Here is a 13,458-nt window from a genome sequence, read left to right as displayed (position 1 = left end):
TACAAAAAGGATTTTCATTCAAAGGTAGGCTGAGTCAGAGTCCTCTATTATCCATTAGATATGGACGGTTTTATTAGTTGGCCAACTAACCTGAGCTCACCTTCCCCTCAGAGCAGTCCCCAGTGTTCTCCTCTTGCAGGCAGACCTCAGGTGTCAGATCTTTAACATCCCCTTCTTTCAAGGCATAGAGAAGGGAGATCCTGCCTCACTTATTTTCTGTTCCCTGCTAGAAGAGAGAGGAGCTCTTTTGGCTGGTATGTAGGGCAGATTCAGTTGCAGCCTCTGGCTGCAGATAAGATGATAAACCCCTTGCTATTCTAGTTCATAGATTTGCCCCTACCCCCATGAGAGGCAGGAAACTAGCAGAGACACACACACACACACACTCTCTCTCTCTCTCCCCCCCCCCACCCCCGCCCCTACAGGCTAATATACACAGTATCCTTTTGTCAAGGTTGAGTAATTCTGTTCTGTAAGATGCGTGGCAGTGCAAAACAACAGCTGGTAACCCCCACTTGCTAGATACTAAGTGCCATTAGTAAATCTGGAGCGCTAAGGCAAATAATTTTAACAGTATTATCAATTAAATGAGTCTGTACAATATTCCCACCCTTTCCTTGCCTTTGATGAAGGATAAATAAATGCTCAGTTCACAAGGGACAACTTTAACAACCACCACCTTTCAAAGAATCTGCAAGAGGAATTAGTGAATTGCTATGCATCCGAAGAAGTGGGCTGTAGTCCACGAAAGCTTATGCTTTAATAAATTTGTTAGTCTCTAAGGTGCCACAAGTACTCCTGTTCTTCTGAATTGCTATGGTATCTTCTGTCCAGTCACAGGGAGACTACAATGTTCATAGTAATTATCACATATGAGATGCTAATCCTGGAATCTGAGTTGCTTGACTCAGTGTGTTTAGAGCTGTTAGATGTGTAGGGACAAATAGTTACATATGCAAGATTCCTGTTGGCCTTCCTGGGGGAGCCCTGGGTACCTAGAACAGGACCCACAAAAGCCAACAAGCTGAGTGGGGAACCATCTAAAATTATCCAATACAAAATGCTGAGGACAGGGGTATGTGCCTCAGGCAGAGTGGAAGGGACTGTTCAGTCACCACTTAGGGTACATCTACACTACAGGGGGGAGTCAATTTAAGATACGCAAATTCAGCTACGTGAATGGCGTAGCTGAATTCGACGCATCGCAGCCGACTTACCCCGCTGTGAGGATGGCGGCAAAATAGACTTCTGCAGCTTTCTGTCGGCGGCGCTTACTCCCACCTCCGCTGGTGGAGTAAGAGCGCCGATTCGGGGAATCGATTGTCGCGTCCCAACAGGACGCGATAAATCGATCCCCGAGAGGTCAATTTCTACCCGCCGATTCAGGCGGGTAGTGTAGACCTAGCCTTAGAATTTACAGCCTCTCTTCTGGAATTAGGTGCCTAAACCTAGTTAGCCAGCTCTGACAAAGAATTGTGGTGGCCCCTGACATCCAAGAAACAGTGATTAGCACATTCACCCAGAATGCAAAAGACCCAGGTTTCACATCCATGCTCCTCTTTCGGGGGGGGGGGTGAGGGGGCAGAGGGGAGAAAGGGGCTTGAATCTAGGTTTCCCACCTCCTACTGGAAGTGCTGTAATCCATGCAGCATTGGAGAAAACACCACGTTCTGCTGTTTTGTGCAGGGCTGGATCCCGTAAGCATTGTATAGACACACATCTAAGGCCATCTAGTCTATTAGGCCCCCCGACAGACAAATGCAAGAGCTCAGACTAGACATTTCACTAAGTCTCATACTCAGCAGCAGGATTGAAGCAGTGGTGCACATGCCCACTGACATTTGGCGCTATGAGGATTTTAATCAGTAGAAACTGAGTGTGGGTTGTGAGGATCTAAATTTTGGACTCAGGCACTAGTTTACCTCTTCTGATCAAGACACCTAGGGCTAGATCCAAAGTTACACAAGGAGTCTCAGCTGGAGCCTGGGTCTGAGCATCCCAACCTATCAACCTTCCTCCCTATATTAACTTTATATCTATATAGAAAGTGTGGTAGTATGTTACAGCATTTATTCTTCCATTCTGCTGTAGGTGAGCGAACACCTTAAAACAGATGCTGTTAAAGATGAAGACTGGTCCCTTTACATGTTTAATGGTCAGCGAGCACAAAGGCTCAGAATCAGTGAAACTAGTGAAGCCTTCTCAGAAGATCTAGCGGAAAATACTGAATTTCATTCTACTCTCTACCATCTGATCAAAGATTTTGCCAGTGAAGAAGCAATTGAAAAAGTAAAGAAAGCCAGTTGCCTATTTATTGATGCTATATCTCAGCTACTCATCGCTACTAGAGTGTTAACATACTCTTAAGCCAGTATTTTAAATTAACTTTATTGAGCATCAAGAACTCTGTCAATAAAATTACATTTGATGTCTGTCATTTCACATGCAAATCAAAACAGCTTTTTAAATGCCTAAAAATGCATAAAAGTTGTTTTTGTGAATAAAATTCTTTACTTTCTAGTAACTACACATTTAGACCCATTTATTACAAACTTCAAAAGGAGAGATGGCTATTTTTTTAAGTTGTTGTAATCTTAAACAGGATTCAGACAGTTAGGAAGATAGTCTTCTATTGTCAGAGGGGGAAGTTGTATTTCCAAATCGTGCTTCAAAATGTTACACCATTGAAAGTTAAGTATAGTCTAAAAAGCTTCAAAACAAATGATTTTAAATATGCTACCTCAAATCATATTAGAAAGTTAAAGTAATTCTAGACCTGAGAGCTATGTTTACACTAGTTTATATAACACAAATTGAGTCACACAGGAAGTCCAGAAAAAAAGATTTTAAAATACAGATTGTGTGTTATACGGGTGGTGGTCCATTGTGTTGAAGTTCAGTATATGGCCACAGCAGTTGTTGTAGTGATGTCCAGGAACTTCCAGTTCCCACAGGGGCAGCATCTGCAGGTCTTTGGAGAGACAGACCTGTGAGGAAGCTTGTGAGTGCAGCAAGGAGTACAATGATGGTAAGAGAAATCCAGAGAGTTTTGTTAGCCTTGGAGAAGGAAGTCTTCAGATGAGATGCCCACGATGACATTATTTTGCAACTGTGGAGAAGCCATAAACATAGGACAGACATGCTTTTCTTCAAGGTTTAAATATCATATTGTTTGACTACTAATCCAGAATATAAATTGTATGTAATGAAGGCACTGTACTAATAGCCAGCTACAGTGGCATGTTATATTCTGGGTTTAGAATGCAGGCTCTGGTCAGCAGTAGATGCTAAAGATGTTTTATATAAAACTCTGAAGAGGCACAAAAACTGCATTTTCCAAGCCAAAATATGGGATTTCTTCACACATTCCATTCATGTTAATGGAAATTGTGTGGCTAAATCTCCTAGTAGGCATTGCAAATATCAGCCATTTTTTCTGCAACAAGAGGGTTTAATGTAATGTATAGTTCAATGACTTCCTCTGTCGATTTAGAATGACAGGGCTATCCGGACTAGTTAAGCCCTTAGGCTTTGATCTCCAACGGCAGTGTTGAGGCAGAGCACCACACTGCAAGGGATCACATCTCAAGATGAATTTGTGAGCTTGTAAGAGTAGAAGTTGTTCTGTTCTTGACTAGTACCAAAAGTAGAGCTTTAACCTGCTAATTAGATTGCTTAATGTCCGCCTTTCAAAGTAGGCAGCATCAATAAAAAGTCAAGATTACCACTCTGCTTCCTCTTCCAGTGTCCTCCACCTGACCACCACTTCCCCTTACAGAAATTCATGTTTGCAACTGAGAAACTTACGCTGATCCTAGACTCCATTTTGATGGATTTTTCCCCCTTTGGGTAACACTTAACTTCCTTGCTTTGTCTTCTTGTATTTCTTCAACTGGTGGTACTGACTGTTTGGTTCTGCAAGTAAGTGTTAGAATTAACTTTCCTGGTAAGCACTCATCAATACACATAAATAGGCAAATTTTTATAAATAGAGTAAGTATTCCAGTTTAGAGCAGCTTGGATGTGCAACATGGTGTCAGGGGTAAGAAGCAAACCCACCTTAAAGCCTTGGAGATTAAGTAATCTAGACCTACTTTGTTTCAGACTGTTCTTCCTCAGACTCTGTCCAGGAATATGTGCTAATGAATCGTCGCAGTGAAGGACGCTTCTCATTTTGTTTTGATCCCAGTCGGCCCCTGCCAAATGTACATACTTGAAAATAAGTACTTCAGCTAAAGCTTTCAGATCACAGTAAAGAAAATAACTTCAGTGCAAGATAGAGATAAATGAGCATGCTCATTTATGTTGGAGTAGGCTACGAAGATTTTGGGCAATATTTTTCAAGTTTGACTCCCAGGTTTCAAATTTAAGCACAAATTATAAGGTGCCAGATTTTCAAATTTTCTCATGTCCTTGCAGTTGAAGTCCCTGGGAGGTCTGAACCTCTTAAATTTGCAGATCAGGCCACTTGATGTGAACACTAAGGTGTGGCTGTAAAAGCTGAACTTTAAGGTTTACATTGCATAGACATTTACAGCATTACTTCCAAAAGATGCTTAATAAGCTATTCCAGTGGAATGGTTTACTACAGCCATAATGAAGTTGAAAAAATTAAGGCCCATTTAAAAACAAAAAACTCAAGTAGCCTTACCAACTGCTTGATCGTCTGTTGAATTTGTCACTTCTTTCATTTCCATCAGTTCCATATAATTGGGCCTGTAAAGGAAGGTAAAATGCAAATGTAGTAGACCTGACTAATTGAGAATGGAAACAGTCACCCTTTGACAACCCTTACTTACCAGCGGCAAACCAATACCAGCATTTCCAATATTCCTGGGCAATGCTGCAATACTGACTCTTCGTAGGGATGATGTTGGCTACACAAAGAAGAGCTATTAACAACTATTATGCATTGGTTAGATTAACCACTAGTTTTAGGCATGCTAATTCAAGGCGTAGATTTATAAAAGTTGATTAGTTCATATAAAGACTAAAAAGTTACATCTGGGGTTATTACTGGGTAATACTTTAAGTATACCTTCAACAAAATAAAAATTAAAAAGGGGAATTTTACATATTAATATGCGGGTTATTTTCTAGATTAGAAACAACATGCATGTATATCTGCTACTGCAAATTCTGAAATTTAAAGATGTCTTAAGTTAACCTACTGGAGCCCAAAATACGGATACTATTGCCAACTTGCCACACTGCTTTTAGATATCTCTTGGCTCAGTATGTAAAAGACCCCTATTTTGAAGCCTTCATTATTGAGGACCCCAAGAGAGCAATAGTTTTTGAACTCGAGAGACAGGCCTCAAAACCATGGGAGATTATGGACCCACTTAGAGCAGCACATTGAAATGTTACGTTTTTCCATTGAAATGTTAGCGTGTCTGATCAAGTCGATTTGCTTTTGTGAGTTTAGGGAGTTACAAAGAGCCCAATAGATACAGATTTCATGTGGATGTCAAGCCCCAGTGGAGTACATGTACATGGCAGCTCTGAAGAGCACACAGCATTCCATTTATTTTTTATAATTTCAGTGGTATTGGTACCTTGAAGTTGAGAGAACTTGGAAGCTTTTTATTTGTAGATTCATCTGTAAAGAGGAAATGGTATTGTAAGCAGATTTTTAAAGATTGCCATTGTGGAATAGAGCCAGATGGTCTGACCACCTGCAGGTCCTATTTAAGTTTATAGCAGCTAAGCACCTCTGGGGAAAAAACCCAAGCAGCAAGTGTCAAAAATAAATCAGTGTTGTTGTGTCTCAATATCCTGGGCCAAACATGGCTACAAGGTGGGTGAGTTGATCTCACCCACTGGTCTCTCTAAAAAGAAATTTAAAAATTGCCAATAAATACATACTGGAAATAGCTAGAGACTTGTAACCATTAGCTCAAACTAGCTAAGCTAGTTAACGTTGCACATTACTGCATGCCCTATGCAGGAGGGGTCACTTCTGCTGGGCTCATTAACAATGTCTGGTTACGTTCTACTTTATCTTTACCAAGTTAGATCTGTTTTTACAAGATGGAGTACTCCTCTGTGCCAATTTTTACTCCTTCCTTCTTGGCTAAAGCGCTTCTGCAAGGATTTTTGTGTTGTGCCCGTAAGACTAGGATCTTTTAAATTTAAAGAAATGTGTTCTGATTTTCAGAGCACCGAACACCTTCAACTCCCATCAGAGTCTCAAAAGCTTAGAACTTCTGAACTCAGGCCACTGAAGATTGACTAGATGTACATTAAAATGAACATCCAATTTGTAATTTACTGCATATGAGAGAAAAGAGTTCACCAGCCTGTGTTGCACCTTCCAAAGAGGCCTGCTACTCCAGGGATGAAATGGGAGATGCTTTCAGAGATTCAGGAAGTCTGCTTACAAGTCTGAAGTTATAGTTGCCCTTAAATGTTTCCAATAATCATCTAAGTGAGGACTATCAATAAGCTTTTCTTCTGCTATGCATTTACAATTATCATAACGGTACAGGAGATAGGAGGTGCTTTATACATGCTCTATCCGAGGTTGTCAAGCAGCTTTATAAATACAAGCTAAAGGGCTCAACTGATGACAATTACTTAGAAGAGAAATGAAAATATGCTTAGATTTAACAATTACCTTGATCCCCAAAGGAGTGAAAGCATCTTTCATTTTGTAGCAAGACCTGTTTCAACTCCTCAAGTTCTGCATGCTCTTTTGTATACATGCGTTTCAAGTTTTCCACATGTTGAATCATCACTTCTACTGCCTTACTGACACGGCTCTCCTAGCAAAGTAAATGCAATACTGGGTGAAAGACATTAGCTCTTCAGGACATTGAATTATGCTTGGAGTAAAACCACCCACATAATCATTCTAACTTACGGCCTTTCATATCTATCCACACAACAAACATTCTTGTCTCATCTCACATCTTGATCACAGCAGCTTCCTTTTCTCAATCTTGCCTCACTCATCCATTCAGAATGTTGCTGCAAAGATCATTTTCCTAGCAGATTTCTTTGACCACATCGCCTCTCTGAATCCCCCCACTGGCTCCCCTCTCTCTATCAAGCACAAGCTGCCTATCTTAAGTTTGGAGGCCCTTCATGACCTATTATCTCTCATTCACTATTGAGATGTTGACTTCTGCCTCTGATTGCCCATGTTGCCAGTCTCATGTTGACCAAGACACAAGTAACTTGACATGACAGTAACAGATTAGACATCTGTCAGGGATGATTTAGATCAGGGGTTCTTAAACTGGGGGTCGGGACCCCTCAGGGGGTCACAAGGTTATTACATGGGGGTTGCGAGCTGTCATCCTACACCCCAGACCCCGCTTTGCCTCCAGCATTTATAATGGTGTTAAAAAAAATTATATAAAGTGTTTTTAATTTATAAGGGGGGGTGTCATGCTCAGAGGCTTGCTATGTGAAAGGGGTCACCAGTAAAAAATGTTTGAGAACCACTGGTTTAGATAATAATTAGTCCTGCCTTGGTGCAGGGGACTGGACTGGACCTGTCAAGTGCTTTTCCAGTCCTACATTTCTATGATAAGTGACTTGCCTCATTTTTAGTGGGTATGATTGGGAAGTTAAATGGATCAGTAGACTAGAGATGGGATATCTGTACTAGCTGAGATAAGGGGGAACACCCTGATTCCATTTACAATGGACAAGACAAGCCTGGAATGGAAAAGCGGGTAAAAAGCAGATCATGCATGCACACAGTATGGGCAGGTACAGGGATTGGTTCCTGCAGAGTAACCAAGCCAATCCCAAAGCATGTGATGCAATGTATAGTTAATGTTATAGTGTTGTTAGAAATGTATACAAGGAGAAGTTGTGCGTAACTTTGGATGTGCGTACACCCTATACCCATCCCAGACGCTTTAGCCCGATCAACTCCATATAGCTTTGCTGTATGCCAAATAAAAGGAACCTGGGTGATGAGAATGAAGTTTTGGAAGAGGTCTTGGGGGGGTGGGGGAGAACCCACAATATCTCCATCCCCTACTTGTTAACTTTTCAAGCACCTTCATGCTTTCCCCCATACTGCCCCTCATGCCTGGGAGATGCTTCCTGTAAACATCTGCAAAACTCATTTTTGTCTTCCTTAAAACCTCCCCTTTTCCACGATGCCTATAAAAACTTGACAATGGTTAGGCCCCTGGTGTGCTGAGACCATTGCCCATCTGATGGATATTATCTCACCATACTCCCATCTGTCTATCCAGCTGTTGTATCTTGTCTTATACTTAAAGTGTAGGTTTTGGGGGATAGGGACTGCTTTTGTTTTACTTGTACAGCACCTACCACAATAGGATCCTTGTCCATGAATAGGGCTCCTAGATGTTACAGTGATACAAATGAGTGTGCAGCCAACCAACATAATGCTTTTTAATAATATTGTTCCAGTAAATTGTGTACTGTATAAAATAGAAGTTCAATTACAAATACTGAGTGGAATCTGTTAAAGAGAGCTTTAGACTAAAGAAACCTTCCTTACTTTACATCAAGTAGTAATTGAATCAGATTACCTGATTAATGGCTCCCAACATCTCTGCTCTACTAGCAAGTCTGGCAGCATACTGGCTAAGGAACTGCAAGCTTTTCTGCAGCTTCTTAATGATCTCCTGGGCTTGGTTATCTTCATCACACAAAGGTGCTAGAGACTAAGAAGTTCATGGGCAGAGGGGGAGAAGTGGGGAGGAAAGAAGAGGGAAATGTAACAGTGCTGATGATTAGTAAATAAGTGAGATGCCGTTCTAGAGACTTGTGGAGTGAATGTTACTCTGCAAAGGAAGCGATCACACCTAAATGGGATTCTGCTTGGGCGTACCTCTTTGCATGATCAAGTATATTAGGGCCAGATAATCAGTTGGTGTAACTAAATACAGCACCACTGGAAAAAACAAAGGAGTTAGCTGATGTAAATCAGCTAAGAATTGTAACCTTGACATTCACCTTATGGTTTGATCAGCTCACTACAAGAGCACTCTGAACAGGAGAATTTCCCATTTGTTGCTCTAGAAAAACGCTTCAGTGTGTGTAATATACACATTACAAATATATATATATAAAAATAACAAAAAAACAGAACCTCAGTGCTAAACAGAGTCATATTTTTTTACTCTATTTATATCAAATCCAAAAATAAATTCCAGCAAAAACTTTACATTAAGTAAGGCTGTGTACACTACCACTTATATCGATATAACCTAGGTCGCTCAGCAGTGAGAATAAGCTACCCCCAAATGACATAAGTTACACCAACCTAAGTGCCAGTGTGGACAGCACTACATCAGCAGGAGAGCTGCTACTACCACTTATTGGGGGTGTATTAAGCAAGCCGATGGGAGAGCTCTCTCAGCAGCAGTACCGCTGAATGCTCTCTAGTGTAGCATCAATGAAGTTACTATAAACTGGGTGTGCAAGGAATTGAAAGACTGTACTTAAAGATTAGTTATCAGTGGTTTGCGGTCACACTGGGAGGATATAATAAATATCTTCATTAGTTACTTGGATAATGGAGAGGAGAATGTGCTTATAAACTTTGTGGCTGACACCAAGCTGGGAGAGGTTGCAAGTACTTTGGAGGACAGGATTAGAATTCGAAATTACCTTGACAAATAGGAGAATTGGTCTAAAATCAACAATATAAAATTCAGTAGACACAAGTGTAAAGTATTACCCTTGGGAAGGAAAAGTCAAATGGACAAAGCCAAAATGGGGAAATAACTGGCTAAGCAGTAATAATGCTGAAAAGGATCTGGGTGTTATAGTAGATTAGAAATTGAATACGAGTCAGTGTGACATTCTGGGCTGTATTAACTGGGGTGTTTATGTAAGACAAGGGAGGTAATTGTCCCACTCTACTTGGCACTGGTGAGGCCTCAACAGGCATATTGTGTTCAGTGTGTCCACATCTTTCCTAAATTGTGGTGCCTGGAACTGAAGAGTCCATATAGGAGAGCAATAACAACAACAACAAAATGATAAAAAGGTTTAAGAAAAACCTGACCTATTAGGGAACATTCGAAGACTGGCCATAGTTATTCTTTCCCCCCTCTCCCTCTCAAGACTAAGGTGGTGTGGGGGGACGGGAGTGAAGAGAAAGAACCTGATAACATATTTGAAGGCTTACGGGCTGTTATGAAGATGACTGATCAATTGTTCTGGTCATTCCCTGAGAGGACATGGAGAAGTAATGAGCTTAATCTGCAGCAAGGAAAATTTAGGGTAGCTATTAGGAAAAAAAACTTTGTAACTACAAGGACAGTTAAGTTCTGGAACAGGCTTCCAAGAAGAGTTGTGGAAGCCTCATCACTGGAGGTTTTTAAAAACAGGCTAGACAGACACTGGTCAGGGATGGTCTAGGTATATTTGGTCCTACCTCTGCACAGCCAGCTGGACTTGAAGACCTATTTAGGTTCCTTCCAGACCCATATTTCTATGGTTAAAATGTACTGTCAGGCCACTTGTACCCTCCCTCCTTCCAGTCTCATCCATTGCTAACCTCCAGCAGCTTCAGCCCATTCATGATCTCCTTTTTCAAGTTTTCTTCAGCCAAATCTCGGGACCTTTCTTCAAGCCTCACTCGCTTATCCAAGGTGAACAAGTCACATTTAAAGCCCAGAGACAATCTGAGAAACTCTGCCTTTTGTAGGGGAAGAGAGAGAGGAGGGAAAAAAAAAAAAAAGTCATGACTGATCAGGCAACATAGAAGTATATTCAGGACTAAGAGTTACCTCAGAGACTCAATAGCTATTGCTAATGAATGACAGGAGGAGTTGTGGGAGAGGTCACCAGTTCTGAACCCTCCCCAACAGGCTTCGAATGTAAATAAATAAATAAATAAATAAAAATCAATCAAAAATTTGCAACTCTACCCATCTCTAGTGATAGATAATTAGTTTACCACCAGAATAGCTTCTCTCTCTCTCCACATCCCCAACAGTCCATCCTGTTGGGAAAGGCAACATGAAACAATTCTGCCTGGCAATATGAACTGTACTGTTAGCACATTCTGTTGGGCTGAAGCTTGTGTCTAGGCCAGAACTCTCCTTCCCCCTATAAAATGACGCCAGTAGAGAAAATTCAAACCCAAATGTTTATATAGTGACAAGAGTCTTCGTTTTTATAGCCTTCCTCCTCTGCCCCGTTTTCCTGCATTGCTTATGAGCATCTTTTGATAAACAGATTTCAGCTTCATCCTCTGAAAGGATCTCCCTTCACTGCTAGCACACAGGGGGCTTCAACTGGACATGGAAGTCCAACACCACCACTGGCATGAATATTTACCTAAATCAAGAATTACATGAATTTCATTAATTTAAGGGGAGGCAGAAGGTCAATTTCAAAACCACTCAGTACATTGAAAAATGCTTTACCTGAATTTCAGAAAGAAAGGACCATTAGAAAGTTCTACTGGCTGAAATATTTCAGGATACAAGTAGTTAAGACTCACCTCCATCTCCTTCTCGTTAGGAGAAAGACTGTAGGAGGAAAAGGAATAACCACATAAGAAGAGCATAGTGCGAAGTAAATGCAAGTGAGCATCAGATTACATGAGATACATACTTGTCATTTTGTTTGGTTTTGGTCACTTTAAGGCCAGTCATAGTGGGAGAAGAATTCCCTGATAATTAAAGAGACAACACACACAATTTTAGTTGTTAGGTTGAGGAATAAACTCCCCTTAAAAAGAGGAGTTTACAAAAAAGACTTAAAAGTTCAGTCCCAAGAGGGAAAAACTGGATTAAGACTTGGGTTGAACTATTGTCTGGTAATAGAAGTAGCAACATCAATGTGCATTAGAACTAGGTTAAAAGTCAGCAAGGCAGCTCATTAGTGTTTCCTTTCAATGGCCAAGACCCCAAAGAGTCAGTCCTTGTTTGATTAGTTTGTGGCCTTAACTACAGAAGTCCAGATCTGAATTTGCAGTAGTTGGATCTTTGGTTTTCGTTTCAGTCCCCACTGCAACCTCCTCTCCACAACCCACTACTTCAAGATCAGCATTATAGAAGCCTCCCCAAACGCGCTATTAATAGTTCAGTAAGGATCAGCACATGGGTGGGGACAGCCAAGACTAAAGGTGAGGCACTTCTAAAAAGGGAAAGCCAGCCTGGATTCAGTAGAAACTGCCACCCAGCTTTCAGATTCTTACACTGCCCAAAGCTTTGATGGGTTGAAAGAAGTTGCTTTATATCCCTGTTGGAGTAGGGAATGCTAGTATCATAGTTAGCATTAGGATATCATTGGGTGTAGTAAAAACTTGGCCTGTTTGGAGACCCCTAAGGAGTTCTCGTTCCTGTCCAAGGGAAAATACATCTGGATTAGACCAGTGCTGGTAGGAGGTGGACGAAGAGCATGTCTTTGTAGGATAACATTCTGTTCCTCTCCATTTTAATGCCTAATGACAAACACTTTAAAGTTTACACAACATAAAATTGACAAAGCTGCTTCCCTCTCCAAAGCCAGACTATAATAAGCACATCATACAAGGTAAAAAAAGCTTCTGTAGCAGTCAGCTCTTTACATGAACAATAATCCTAGGTCTGTGTTGGCAACTGCTTTTACCCTGGTAGGAACCCGGGACATTCCTGTCACCATGGTATCAGAATTGACCATCATTCCTGTAACAAACATGATCTGCTCAGTGGTTCACCAGCTCTTCACACCCAGTTGAAAACTACAAACAATGTTATTTTCTCATACTGAAAGCAGTGTCCTCATCCTGGTTTTAGAGAGGGTTTTATGTTGCATTATATACACATTTAAGAGTTTTCACCATGATAGTTAAGCATTAAGATAGTCTGTTCCACTTTTACAAGCAATAGTTCAGTTGTACAGCAAACACAACAAAGAAATTAGGGATAAGAACATTTAAATATTCTGAAATTTAAGACCAATGTGTTTTACTGGAACACTAACCAAGCATGTGCTGTAATGTGTTAAGTGATGTGAATTTCACCACTTACCTTTTCTACCAGAAACTGTAGCAGACACTTGTTCATTCTGCTCTTTAATAGCTTCCATTTCCCCATCTGTCTCCTAAAAATGGTTTAGAGAGTAATTATCGAAACTTGCCACAAATACTTGACAATAGGATCAGTTATGATAGAGGTACTCTAGTCCTACAGTGGGTTTGTGTGAACTAATCAGGTACTTTATACTGCTGCCACTGCCGTGTATGGAAACTAGTTCTTGAATGGGTTGGAAGGCTTCCCTTCCCTAAAGCAGTTTGGGTCTTCCTTGGAGAAGGCTCAAGTTATCTTGCAAACTCCTCATGAAGTGACACTATCTAGAACTTCTTAAGCAGTCAGATTACTATGCTGAAATATGAGATGGAGAGAATTTAAAGTAGCCCAGGATGGGCAGGAAAAAAAAACCCAAAACCAACCACCACCAAGCCTGTCCCATCTGGCCTGAACCCATGAGGGGAATCACTGGACCAGATCCTCAGCTCATGTA

At 40.9% G+C, this 13,458-nt stretch overlaps 2 protein-coding genes across 6 annotated transcripts in view; one reads left to right on the top strand and one right to left on the bottom strand.

Annotated features, from left to right (window-relative positions):
• CFAP94 (cilia and flagella associated protein 94) overlaps window positions 1-2,467 on the top strand; it is a 46,376-nt gene extending 43,909 nt beyond the window's left edge. For 4 of the 5 annotated variants that reach the window (XM_034782743.1, XM_034782744.1, XM_034782751.1 and 1 more), the window contains one exon: window positions 2,092-2,466. In XM_034782743.1, coding sequence (XP_034638634.1) covers window positions 2,092-2,367 — 276 coding nt within the window. In that variant the 3' untranslated portion in view covers window positions 2,368-2,466. Of the gene's footprint in view, window positions 1-2,091 lie in introns of all 5 variants that reach the window. The other variant, XM_034782745.1, reaches the window with a different exon arrangement.
• Window positions 2,468-2,490: 23 nt separating this feature from the next.
• The window catches only part of LOC117871354 (lymphoid-restricted membrane protein-like), a 64,427-nt gene continuing 53,459 nt past the window's right edge, over window positions 2,491-13,458 (bottom strand). The window contains 12 exon segments of the mRNA XM_034759299.1: window positions 2,491-3,109; window positions 3,808-3,915; window positions 4,095-4,196; window positions 4,652-4,716; window positions 4,800-4,877; window positions 5,559-5,602; window positions 6,620-6,767; window positions 8,523-8,657; window positions 10,502-10,642; window positions 11,453-11,480; window positions 11,566-11,623; window positions 12,966-13,038. Of these exon segments, the coding sequence (XP_034615190.1) occupies window positions 2,866-3,109; window positions 3,808-3,915; window positions 4,095-4,196; window positions 4,652-4,716; window positions 4,800-4,877; window positions 5,559-5,602; window positions 6,620-6,767; window positions 8,523-8,657; window positions 10,502-10,642; window positions 11,453-11,480; window positions 11,566-11,623; window positions 12,966-13,038 (1,224 nt within the window). The 3' untranslated portion in view covers window positions 2,491-2,865.

The sequence above is a fragment of the Trachemys scripta genome, chromosome 1 (genome assembly GCF_013100865.1).
Source record: "Trachemys scripta elegans isolate TJP31775 chromosome 1, CAS_Tse_1.0, whole genome shotgun sequence".
In the NCBI taxonomy this organism is placed as follows: Eukaryota; Metazoa; Chordata; order Testudines; family Emydidae; genus Trachemys; species Trachemys scripta.
Note: the sequence above shows the minus strand (reverse complement) of the source record. Positions and strands in the feature narration are given on the sequence as shown.